The sequence below is a fragment of the Lissotriton helveticus genome, chromosome 6 (assembly GCF_964261635.1).
Source record: "Lissotriton helveticus chromosome 6, aLisHel1.1, whole genome shotgun sequence".
Lineage (NCBI taxonomy): Eukaryota > Metazoa > Chordata > Amphibia > Caudata > Salamandridae > Lissotriton > Lissotriton helveticus.
In genome coordinates this window covers 1,552,876,189-1,552,889,446 of record NC_136067.1, presented here as the reverse complement: position 1 = coordinate 1,552,889,446, position 13,258 = coordinate 1,552,876,189, and the positions used below count along the sequence as shown (strand labels likewise).

The 13,258-nt window shown below is 43.8% G+C and overlaps 1 protein-coding gene across 1 annotated transcript in view; it reads right to left on the bottom strand.

The window, feature by feature from the left end:
- Positions 1 to 13,258, bottom strand: part of ARFGEF3 (ARFGEF family member 3) — a 505,700-nt gene that overhangs the window by 96,762 nt on the left and 395,680 nt on the right. The window contains exons 22-23 of the mRNA XM_078649342.1: positions 10,483 to 10,628; positions 1,773 to 1,952 (exon numbers count right to left, since the gene is read on the bottom strand). Coding sequence (XP_078505468.1) covers positions 1,773 to 1,952; positions 10,483 to 10,628 — 326 coding nt within the window. The remainder of the gene's footprint in view (positions 1 to 1,772; positions 1,953 to 10,482; positions 10,629 to 13,258) is intronic.

Sequence of the window (13,258 nt, the reverse complement as noted above, 5' to 3'; positions counted from 1 at the left end):
ATTTGCATCACTAATGCAAGTGGACTTGCTATATATCTTTTAACCAGGTACAAATCAACCCTGCCACAACATGGCCACGTGGAGGGTGGAGTGAGGGTTGACTGCATTATTACTGAAGATGCCAGTACAGAAGGACTCAGTGTCTGATGGGATTTTCAGCTGCGGATTAATCACTTGGAATAGCCCAACTGGCTGGTTTTGATTAGTCCCCAAAGTAGGAAATTTCAGTAACTAACAAGCATGCAATGGTAAGAATGTGAAGTAGCAGTTAAGAGTCACCAAACCTAAGAATCACCTCCTCTGATTTCTTTACATAGGATGTAATCACACTTTGTAATCCTCTACAAGTAGGAGACAACAATATACTCTGGATTGGATACTTTCTTTGGGAGTAGAAAACACTGTCTCCAAATACCTGGAGTGAGTTTGTCGAAGCCAGGAGAACAGGAGCCAAAGATTCCACATTGCCTGGCACACTGCCCTGTGAATACATATGTATAACACGTGTTCACCAGAATCCCTCTATGCTGGTTGTGTGTAACTATACATGGAACATGTTGCCTTCCAACAGTGATTGCCTGTACATGGTGGGAGAGGAGTGGGTCAAGTTGCAGTCAATCGCAGATCCCAAGAGATTCTGGGCCCTAGCTGAAGAAGCTGTGGGGCAACCCACACCTCATATAGCGGTAGTCTAAATACCTTTATGTCCAGTGATGCCTCCTTAACATGGAGACGTGTGGCACTGAGGGACAAAACAGAAAATGACATCACCTAGACCGTACACACAATCCTTTCCTAATATATGTGGTTTCCACTCTGTGCTTAGTATTGCTGGCTTGTCTTAGAAATGATTGTACATGTAACAATAATAGCCAGAACTGTGTGGTAAAGAAATCAGGACTCACTCGCTCTGTGAAGAGGAGCCTGGAACAAATAACCTTCAGCAGTGTCAGTGAGGGTCAGTGGGGTAAACAACGGAGACACAAAGTCCCTGATTAGGCTATTTTCGTGCAAGATTCCCCAGTAGCCTTCTATTATTAAATCCATTTGGTCAATGTTTTCATACAAGCTAATAATTATGGACCAAAATTCATAAACTACAAGAAGCTACAGAAATTAAATGTGCAAAACACTGATCTTCTGGTGGACACTTCAGATCTGATTCACACAATAAGGCTCAATAGACACTTTCTCCTGATCAGAGGGCTGAAAAAAGACTTTCAACTATGAACAATTTGCCACTATGGCAATGAATCTGCAGCCATTTTGTTTTTGTAGATGCACGATAATTAAAATTGTTCATGCAAAATGTGACGAATATCCATGAACTCCTAGGTCTGTTGGGATTTACAAACACATTGCAAGCTCTTTTTTCAACCTGGAAATATATTAATGTAAAAAGATGGATTAAGTGCCTTTTTTAGCATTGGAAAGAAGTAGGTATACCCCAAAGTCCGTGGTGGTTTTCCAAAGGAGCATTGTCCCCTTTATTTTCGTAGAATGTAGATACATTTAAAAAGAAAAAATGCCTATTACATATTTCCTCCAGGTATACCACCAGCATTTTAAAATTAGACTTGTATCTCTTTTGGGCTTCCCAAAGTTACGTTTCTTGACCCAACACCAACAACTATTAAGTAAATCTGTAAGGGTAAGCCTAGGCAAAGTGTACTAAGGGAAAGTGTTTACCACACCTCACATGGGCATTTTCTGTCAGTACTTTGTGTAGGTTACGCTGTACATACCCTTCTTCATGGCTGAGGTTTGCTTACCTGGTCTTGAACATCGTCATCGCAGAGCTCCAGCTGCATGATACGCTCAAAGGGGCGGAACAGCGCCTCGTTGAAGTGAAAATGAGCTGGCTCATTCCAGTCCAACAGGATTTCCGTCACAATATCGTGAATTACAGAGACGGCCTTTTGGGAAACATACCGCTCTTTGTGGCAGGCAGCCTTAGGATAGAGAAAGGAGGAAAAAATTTAAGATATGTCTTTGGAATGGTACAGAATTAAATTTTACATGATTTCCCACCATCAGTTGCCTAGATTTACATACCAACCGTTAACTTTGTGGCTCAAAGTTAAAACAGTATCTAACTGTGGGAGAGTAAGGATACAAAGGTAAAACAGTATCTAACTGTGGGAGAGTAAGATTGCAAAGGTAAATCAGTATCTAACTGTGGGGGAGTAAGACTGCAAAGGTAAAACAGTATCTAACTGTGGGAGAGTAAAGATGCAAAGAAGTTAAAACAGTGTCTAACTGTGTGAGAGTAAGGATACAAAGGTAAAACAGTATCTAACTGTGGGACAGTGAGGATGCAAAGGTAAACCAGTATCTAACTGTGGGAGAGTAAGGATACATAGGTAAACCAGAATCTAACTGTGGGAGAGAAAGGATGCAAAGGTGAAACAGTATCTAACTGTGGGAGAGAAAGGATGCACTGGTAAAACAGTATCTAACTGTGGGAGTGTAAGGATGCAAAGGTAAAACAGTATCTAACTGTGGGAGAGTAAGGATGCAAAGGTAAAACATTATCTAACTGTGGGAGAGTAAGGATGGATAGGTAAACCAGTATCTAACTGTGGGAGAGAAAGGATGCAAAGGTAAAACAGTATCTAACTGTGGGGGAGTAAGGATGCGAGGCAGAACTCCAATTACTGTTTTCAGAAAGTACTGGCAAGCACAGATCAGAGTTCAAAGGACTCTAGAACCCAAACAGTCACCATGTGTCCATTTTGAAAACAAATTGGGTTCTGGACACTAGCTGTCAACAACCGTGGTCGTGAGTAGGCTCCCAAAGGGACCATATTAGCTAATTACAGCTTCTCTGTCCTTGCATGAACAACCTTTCTATTCAGTTTTACAGTATCAGGACAACCGAGTGAGTATATGCCGGCCTCTGTGCATGTGATGTATAGTTCTCTTTTTCGACATGTGAATGAGGAGTGAGATGAAAGGGCGAGGTGAACTCTTTTGCTGGTTGTGCTGATATTTTAGAGTTGGCTAAACCTTTTCATAGAGTGCCCCACCTTCTGAACACATTATGGGGCTCCATCTTTGGCCACACCACCTAATATTCAGAAAGCCACATTCTGCATTGCAACTGCACTAGCACATGTACATGAATATATCCCTACTGTTGGAAAATTCAAAGCATACAGAATCAAAAGCATTTGGGAATCCCTGGTATTACCACCCAGGCTCTAATATCCTAGCAACTGTCTTGCAGCTGAGATCACACCATGAACATCTCATTTACGTAAGCAGGAATTTGACTCTTTATCTCCCTAGTATATTCTTTAGTTTATCATCATTCGGAATATAAAATCCCAAATTCGAACTGGGCACCCACAAATTTGAACTTGCCACCCCCCACAAAGCCAATGGGTCATCGTAATGACCTACTGCCCTGCTCCTTAGTGCAAGGACTGGCACCAACCTTCGAGAAACATTACCCCCCCTCCCAACTCCAACACGAAGCCTAGGCTATTGCAATAGGTTTACTGTAATGAAATAAGTTTGAACAAAGTCAACAGGTCTATTAGCCAATGCAGACATAGTGACTTTTCTAATGCTTTCTTTGCCTATGATATTCAGCATCAGCAAAAAATAAAAAAAATAAAATGAATGCTGTTCGACAACAGCAAAAAAATGTTTTTTATCACAGATGCTGAACAGCATTGGCAAAAAAAGAGCAAGGTACTTACCTTCCGTAATTCTCTTTCAAGTGGATAATCTATCTAAATTCAGACACCTCACCTTTAGAATACTCCCAGGAACACGACTGGATATGGAGACATTCTTCAGCAATGCTCCTGTGCACCAATAGGTGGCACTATATGGCTTGACAGTGACTCTGTACTGTCCTAGCTGCAACAGAGAGGTGCTGCATATAAGCTCCAGCCCTTAATATTTCTTTCTCTGCGCAGTTAGAAGCAGAGCACTTTAAACAAATTGTTGATTGAAATGTGGTGAACTTGAGGCCCTATTAAGATATTAAGCAGTCCACTCCACAGAACAGGGAGGTAGAAGGGCAGTGAGGATTCTGCAGCTGGATAGAAGAACTAGAAAGGTCATTACCGAAGGTAAGCAACTTGTTCTTCTGTTGGATACCTCTAACTGAAGATTCCTCACCTTTAAAAGAGATACCATAGCATTAACTCCCAATGGTGGAGGGTCTGTGTGGTGGACTTAAAACAAAAAGTACTGCAGAACTGAAAGCGAAAAAGTGGCGTTCTTGATAGGGACCAAATGTCAAGGCAGCAGTGCTACATGAACATGTGCCCTGATGCTCACGTTGGAGCTTGGCAGATTCCTAAAACCAGCACCCCTTGTGTCACTGCTGTCATAGCTGCTTGGCTATGGTGCAATGAGCCTGCATGGAATCATGGGGTCGCTCTTGGCTAGTGCATAGCATATACACTACAAAGTTCTGTTGGTCCACACAATTGTCTTTGGCAGTCACTATAGAAGTTTTCTCACACAATAGAGCGGAGAGGGTCAAACAGCTACTCTACCACCCCGAACCCCCTAAGTCACTATACTACACTATACTACACACGTAGAGGGGTGGAGAGGACAAAACCACAAATAGTGAAATTTTATTTGACCGTGGCGGCATCGGATTTAGGGGCACGAGAGGTGACGGAGGCGTCCAGCAGAGCAGTTGTGCTCTTTGGAACTCCACCCCAACCATGCCTTTTCGAGTTTAATAGGTTAATAAACTCGTTTATGTACTTCGTGTTGACAGAATTTCCTCCACTTGAACAAGATCAACTAGATCTAGCATTATCTGATTGGGGGCACACTCAAGTCGAAACATGTTGACTCCAGCAGTTTAGGAGGGGTGTTATAGGTTCCTAAAATTCCTTCCCTAACACCACCATCCGTTATTGAATTTTAATCCTGACCTTGGAACCAACGAATGAAGGGATATTAGGTATCCATGAGACAGTTTTAAACTACTTTTTGTGACTGTACTTTGTCTTATCACTGTACCCAGTCTTGTACTGTTAATGTTAATGTTATAGGGTATTTATACAAGCGCACGGCTACTCCAAGGAGTGTCCCGGCGCTGCTGTAGTTAAGCAAGAGACCCCAGAGAGAAAGCCCAGCGCTTCCTCCAACTGATACTCCCACAGAATTATTGCTGGAAAAGCCAAGTTTTCAGCTGGCGGCAGAAGCACAGAAGGTCTACTTCTTGCCTTATAGATAGTGGAAGCTTATTCCATATTCTGCTCACAACCACCTGAAAGGAGCGACCGCCTCTCCTGGTCAGGTTGAATTTAGGCACCCGCAACAAGTATTGTGTCGATGATCGCAAAGTCCTGGCAGGAAAGTAAGGCACAATTCTTTTCCTGATATACTGGGCTACACTGTTATTCAATGCCTTAAAGGCTAACACAAGTGCCTTAAAAACCACTCTGTTTCTAACAGATAGCCAGTGGTGTGATTTCAACAGGTTTATCATGTGGGTTCTGGGTCCCACCATAGAAACTGCTCTGGCAGCAGAATTCTGAACAATCTGAAGACGATTTAACAAGTATTTGGGAATGCCCAGATAGAGTACATTCGCATAATCCAGATAAGACATTATCAAGGCCTGAACCACTGTCTTTCTATAGGCTACTGGTAATAACACCAAAACATTCCTCATCATTTTTAACATCCCAAAACAAGTTCCAACCACTGACTGCACCTGTTTCTTCATAGAGAGATCACAGTCCATCATCACTCCCAAATTCTTCACTACCGTGACAGGGGAGGCAGGCGTTGATTGATTCGATGGCCACCAATTTTGCCATTCATCCGCTGGGGTATGGCCAAAGAAGATAATTTCCGTTTTAGCGGAATTGCAAGATAACTGGTTTTCCCGGAACCAATTAAACACAGCCTTTAAACACGTATGTATTTGGTTTTCATCAAAAGGCCCCTAAACTCTCAGCCAGCGCCGCCAAAGGGGACATATAAATATTAAAAAGAGTAGGGCTCAGCACTGAGCCCTGGGGCACTCCCACGCTCAGTGCCGGGATATCCACTGTAAAGGGTGGTGTCCAAACCGCCTGCTGACGGTCCTTCAAGAAGGAAGAAAAACATCTTAAAGCTGTGCCCCCATTCCCGCAATCCTCCAATCTCTGGAGGAGTCGCCCATGGGGCACAGTATCAAAAGCAGCCGAGAGGTCCAGCAGTATCAAAACTGCCTTGCCCCCTCGGTCTAGCATGCCCTTGATATTTTCTGAAACCTCTAGCAGAGCTGTCTCTGTGCTATAATTCGCCCTGAAACCCGATTGACTGGGGTGCAGGACATTGGTGTCCTCAATAAACTTAGTGATGACCTTGTTTACATGCTTCTCCAAGGTTTTTGCGAAGAAGGGTAACAACGTGATGGGCCTATAATTAGTGGCCACCAGAGGATCCGCTGATGGCTTCTTCAGAAGGGGGATGATTTTACCCACTTTCCATCTGGCCGGGACCTGGCCGTTAGACAGAGAAAGGTTCAGGGCTTTATTAACTGCGGGGTTTAACACTTCCACAACACCGGCTATTATCTTAGCTGGACAGGGATCTATAGGGGATCCAGATTTTATTGTCCTCATAATCGCCAGTGAGGTCTCCAAGGTCATAACAGGAAATTCCCGCAGTATATCTTCCCTAAGATCTTCCTTCTGAAATAGACAGTTTTGATTCTGATCGACCGGCACGTCAAAGGTCTCTTGGATTGCCTTAATCTTATTATAAAAGAAGTCCGCAATCTGGGTAGCCCATTCAAGGGTTGGAACAAAAGATCTTTGGATCACTGATGGTGAAGCAAAGTCTTTCACTATCTTAAAAAGCTTTCTACTCCTATTGCTGGCTAAATCAATTTTTGTGGCCAGGTACCTTTTTTTCTCCTCACGGACCTTATGGTAATGAGCTTTAAGTGCCAATTTGTATGTCTGTTTGCTGTTGGAATCAAAGCTTTTCCTCCACAGACGTTCCAAGCATTTACAGGCACTCTTGCTTTTCTTCAAGGCTTCTGTACACCAGGGGGTGAAGACGTTGCCTCTCTGTACCCTAGGAGGGGCTAGATACAATGCCCAGTTCTGCAGCCATTCCTCTAGACTAGATGTAATGTCGTCTAGAGACCCATCTCCAGGAATCGGATGGGAGTTCAATATGGTAATCAAGGCCTCAGGTGTAATAGACTTAAAAGACCTGGATTCCTTAATTTTCCCCCGACCTTGCCTAGCGTCCTAGGGGTAACTTTCTCCAGATAAAACGTTAGCACACAATGGTCTGACCATATAATAGGTAAAGGTCTGTCAAGAATAACATGACATGTGGAGAAGATCTGATCGAATATATGCCCCTTTTCATGAGTGGGGGATATTACGTACGCTCCCATATTAAAAATTTCTAAGCATTCACATAGCTTCTTCGGTTCAGGGGCATCAGTTTGGTCAAATTGGAGGTTAAAATCTCCAAGTACCAGACATTGGCTGAATCTTGTGGCAATAGGTTCTATGACATGCTCAAAGGACTCAAAAAAGCGTACTGACACGTCTTGGTCAGTACACTGTTTGTCACGTTTAGTGTTTGTGATTTCTTTCCGTTATATGTTCCCCCTCCGTATGTGGCTACGCCAGGGCGTTGCAGCAGACCCGATGATGAAGCATGTCACACACATTTGTGTGTGAGTGAGGGCAGTTTTTTCAAACATATGAGTTAGTCACTATAGAAGCTCACCACCCTTTTAGGAAGGGGCCAATGGATCCCCTTCTCCCCTTTCGAGGGGGTAAAGGTGAAGTAAAAATGATTGGCTGAGGATTGGCAATTGTGAGAAGGAGTCACAACTTTTGGAAAAAAAAACTGCCTTGGTCCTCAGAACCAATATGTCTGGGTAAAAAGGTGCTGTAGAGCAGTTGCACCGAAAACGCCTGCAGTCACTCACGAGTGATGTTAGCAATGGGACAAAGGGTCTTGGGCGTCAAAAGTCACAATTAGCAGCAGTGCATTGACTCAAAGGGTATGTCCTTGAGAAATGTTACGGCTAGGTTCAAATCCTGTGGGGAACATGAGTCACACCTTTCACAAAACATATCACGACAGGCAATTTGAACAGATATGGAGGACTGAAAGGGCAGATAAATAACCTTTTACTGTACCCACTGCAAGGCCTTGTTGGGCTAACTAAGGTATGAACATTAACACAGTAAAAGGTTTGGCAGCAGAGTGTCGGTATGTCTAGCATCATATCAGCAACACATTTCTTGCAGGTTAGATAAACTTTGTGGAAGCACCTCTGGCCGAATGGATAACATCCACTACCTCTGTCATCAAGTTCAATGCATTTAACTGCCACCTCCCAGTCTCCACATATAGGGATTTAGATTGTGGGGGCTAAGGTGCATGACAAACATGCGGCCAACCTTGTCTCTAGCCACCCTGCTCCACTTGTTTCACCCTTTTACACAATCCAACGCACCTGAAACTTTGCTTCTCAAGGTGGCACACAGATGTTATTGAAGGTGCCTAGATATTACTCGGAACACAACACCATACGCACCTGCCTTACTGCTCCTGGGCATGCCTAGGGGTCATGCTGTCACCACAGCAGCCAACCTGCGCAGTTGGGGGGAGGTGGGAATCCAGGAAATGGGAGACATGTATAGAGATGGCACCTTGATACCATATGCCACGTTGGTCAAGGAGGACGGTTTGAAACCAGGCCAGTTCCTGCTGTATCATTAGCTCCTGTTTCCCGGACTTCCAAATGGGGAGATATAACTAATGCACTAACAACGCACCTAATGATCCAATAGCTGCATGTGATGGGTTGCGGTGGACACCTCATACAGTGGTTTGCCACTTCCCTTTGGCAACACACAGAAATCCCATTAACACCCTGAGGCTCCATTGCGAGGGGGACCTGAATCGCCCATTCAATGTTCCCCAGTGGACGGCTGTATTAGAGAGCCCCATGCCCATTCACCGAAACATGCGTTTCCGCCAGATACAGTATTACATTACACAGAAAGCATATCTCACCCCAGCCAAGATCAACAGATATTTTCATCGAGTTGATGCCGCCTGCCCTCGCTGCCACCTTGTTGACCCGGACCTCCTACACATGTTATGGGGCTGCCCCTCTCTTCAGGGATACTGGCCTGTGATTGCGGATGTCCTCTTCCACTGCACACAACGTGACATTCCTTTTGAGTGGGAGACTTACATCCTACACTTCTATAGCAGAAGTAAAAAGCACAAAGTAACTTCTTGCTTCCTAGATTTAGGCTTGGCAGTAACCCAAAGGTTGATCACTAGGAGATGGAAAGCTCCTGAGACGCCACATGTGCTGGCCTTGAGGCGCTCTCTATTTACTTTGGCCGAAGCAGAGAGTGTTGCACTACTCTGGGAGGATATATTGGGCATCTGCAAGCTCCCAATTGCTACAAACTGGGATGCAATATTGATTGAGTTGCACAATACACATAGTGCTGAGCTGGATGCACCAGACTCGAACGACGGCACCACCTCTGAACATACGCTTAGGGACTAACACGGGGCCTGATACAACCATAACACAGGGTCAAGGGCTGGTGTGCGTGCTTATGCTATGCTTGTAGCGGATCTCAGAGAGGGCATAATAACTTCACACGTGGCACAGAGGACAGGTGGACAATTGGGGATCATAAGTGCTCCAGCTCGATACACAAACCCTCCATTATGTTTTACTTTGTACCGATTCATTACTGTCCCCCTCCCCTATTACCAGACCACCACAAAGTAGACACTCACTGAAACTACTAACACAATGTACCCGAATGCTCAACAGTTGCAGATAACACCTGAACTCAACTATGATATGTTTTTCTTTTCATGTTGCACATTAGTGCATGATTATTGTTATTCCAAATTGCAGCCATGTCCCTTCATATTGTCTATCAAAGCCGCTAACCTAATATGGCTGGGGCGGAAGATGTGCTACACTGTATATGTCTGTGTTGTTAATCAAAATGAATAAAAACAGAATCAACCAAAAAAAAGGAGCAAAAAGGGGATTTCCTATAAAGTGAAATAGTAATCTTAACCACAGAGGAACAACTTCACCTGGATAATATATTAATATATAGTGCAATAAAACAGGTCTCAACATGCTGCACACATTATTTTAATAATTGAAGGAAACACATTCACTGTAAAACCACTATTTGACACAACTGTAAGTTAAACAGTAGATAGTTAAGAACACTATTTTACTAAAATGAATAAACATTGTAGTGAAAATGGCACATCAGTCACACATAAACTTAGAGACATTGTACAATGTGTCAAATAGCAAACAATAAATACGTAAGCCCCCCCATTGTAAATGCCTTACTAATGTCATATACCTGCTTGCAAGAAAAATGGAAAGTAACAATGTGACAGCCTACCTCCACCAGGGTAATCAACAATACAAGAATGTTTGAGATAGTCATTAGTGCTTTTGCACCATCTCACCTCTACTAAGTGAGGAGCCACCACGCTCCAGCAGCGCATGAAGTGGAGCAGGGGGCGGGATTTACTTCGAACAATGCGAATCATCACATCCCCAAGGCGAAAGAGGTGGAGGGCACTTCTTCTGTCCTGGGTGGATTTAATTTCTCCTAAAAAAAGAGAATGAAAAAAATATTTGAGGCTAAATTTGGCCAATTCATTTGCATCTGAAGAACAGAAAGTTAGAGGTTAAGCATCAAAAATATTTAAGGCCACAACCATTTGTGTTCACAATTACTTAACTTCGGTTACGATCTCTCTGGTGGATACAATGTCTATCTGCAGATTCCTAACCCCGTTGAATATCCTTCAGGCATCAACCTGGATCTGGAAAGTTTTATAGCTCTCCTGAACTGGTGGGGACCCTTGTCCCATCTCAGCATTGGAAGTGACAACATGGTGGCATGACTGAAGAAATAAAGTACTCATCTCAGGGCATCAACATACGTTCCCAGTCTGTTTTTTCTGTACTCTTAGAGGCAGAGACGAGGAAATGACAGCAAATGATAGACTGCATTTCAATCTCCACTGGAACCTTTTTCATGTGGCCTATGACCATCCTTCAGAACAGGAAGATGTGCGGGATCAGTGTGGAGTCTGCAGGTAGATCGAGTATCCACCAGAACGATTTTTATCAAAGATAGGTAACTTTTTTTCTGATGGATACTTTTACCTGCAGAATCCTCACCTGTAAAACACATCCCAAAGCAGTTCCTCCTGGGTATAGGATCAGAAGGAATGTCAAACAAGTGAAACTGAAGCACAAGCATGCCACATGGCCATCCCTCCTCACGTCTGAATCAGACAAAAAATGTTGCCGAACATATGAAGAGAAGGCTATGTAGTCGGCCAACAAATCTCAGTCACGGAACACCCCTGGCTACTGCTGAAGTGGAAGACTTTGCCCTGGTGAAATGATCTCAGACTGCCTCTGGTGGCTTCTCCTTGACAAGGGCATAGAAATCTTCATTGAGACAATTAACCATCTGGATAATGTCCTCTATTGGACTGCTTTGTCCTTGTGCTGCCTGTCTAGCCAACTAACTGCTGATCGGCTCTACAAATTGAAGCCAAACTGATACCGTTATAGGGTCGATTCGATGTAGCTTCTCTTCCTTGGTGGGATGAGAAGAAGTATGAAAGATGTGGACAGTAATGAACTGCCCCAGATGGAAAGGGGTCGCTATCTTGGGAAGAGAAGTCACTTCAGTTTGGAGTACCAACTTGTCTAGAAAGAAGCATGTGTATGGAGGACAGACGCTCAGTGCTTGTAACTCACTGACGTGTGCCGCTAAAGTAATGGCTAAAAAGAATACAGTTTTAAACATCAACAAAACAAAATACAAATCCCATTAGGGAATAACAAATGGGGTAGGTGGAAATTATTTGTTATTCCTCTTAAAAACGTCATCATTATCGGGGATCTGAACAGGAATGGCTTGTCTGGGAGGCAGAGAAACGCCAACACTATCCCTTGATAGTGCCCACTGCACAGCCCTGCAGGTCCAATTACAGCGCAAATTGAAGGACATCAGATTGGTTGCCCTCAAGGGTTCCTCTTGATGCTGTGTACACCAAGACACAAATATATCCCACCTTCAACAGTATACCGTTGCAGTGGAGGGGCAACAAGGAGACAGGATCACCTCTGGTGGCATCTGAGATGTGTTTAGGAGCCCCCACTGAATCTCCAGGTATGGAGATTGATGCTCTGGAGGTTGGAGGTACAGAATTTGCCCCCCAGATCGGGAGGGGAGGCATGTCCTGAGAGGAAGATGAGCTGGGGACATAGAGAGAGGTGCAGAAGAAGGTCTGCGTACCACCCTGATCAGCCAGTCGACGGTGATGAGAAATTACCTGCTACCAGTCCTGGTGAATCATCCTCAGAACTCAAGGAATGAAGGGTACTGGAGGGCACAGAACTGTGGACACTGAACATGGCTGCAAGGAGCAAAGTGGTCCTCCACAGATGATCGCATGATGTCAACTTAGACTATGTATACCCATGGTGGTGTAGAGAAGGGTGTCAGTGGCTAAGGAGTCGGGATAGGCCCTGGTGCCTTCACCAGCACCAACGGCACCATTGTCAGACGGTCCACGGTTGAAGTTATCTCCATCAGCTCTGGCGAAAACTCCCCAGGCAGAGAGTGCTGAGGTGACTTATTGTTTTGATTGGAAACACCAGTTTACCGAACAATTTCCAAGCATCTTTTTTGTGTGTGTTTTTAAATTTTTCTTTTGAATACTTCGTTGAAGGACAGGATCTAGAATGAGCTCTCTTGGAGTGCGAACAGTGAGCAGACCAGAGTATGTTGCGGGTATGAGCCAAAGAAGTTGACCTTGCCCTCTTTAATGGCAAGGCCAAGGATACATAAGCACAAATTCAGCTGCATAATTGTTTACAGCATGTTTTGGTGGTGGTTTTTGTGTACTATTTAATGTATTACATGTTATAAATTGTTCAACTCGTCATCTATGTTTAAAGACATGAGATTACTGTTGGTTACTGAAGGGTCTTTCTCGAAGGTATTTTCGCCTGAAATGCATTGGGTATATCAGTATGGTTACCTAAGATGAAAAGTGAATTCCAATATGCTGTGGAAATAAGCCTGGATGGACATTTCATTTGCATTTGAAGATTGGAATCACGTTGCCTCTGTACAAACTTTAAAACTCTGAAGAAAGGGAAATAAATAATTGATTACTTGGATTAAACTGGACTCTCATTCTTCAACATATG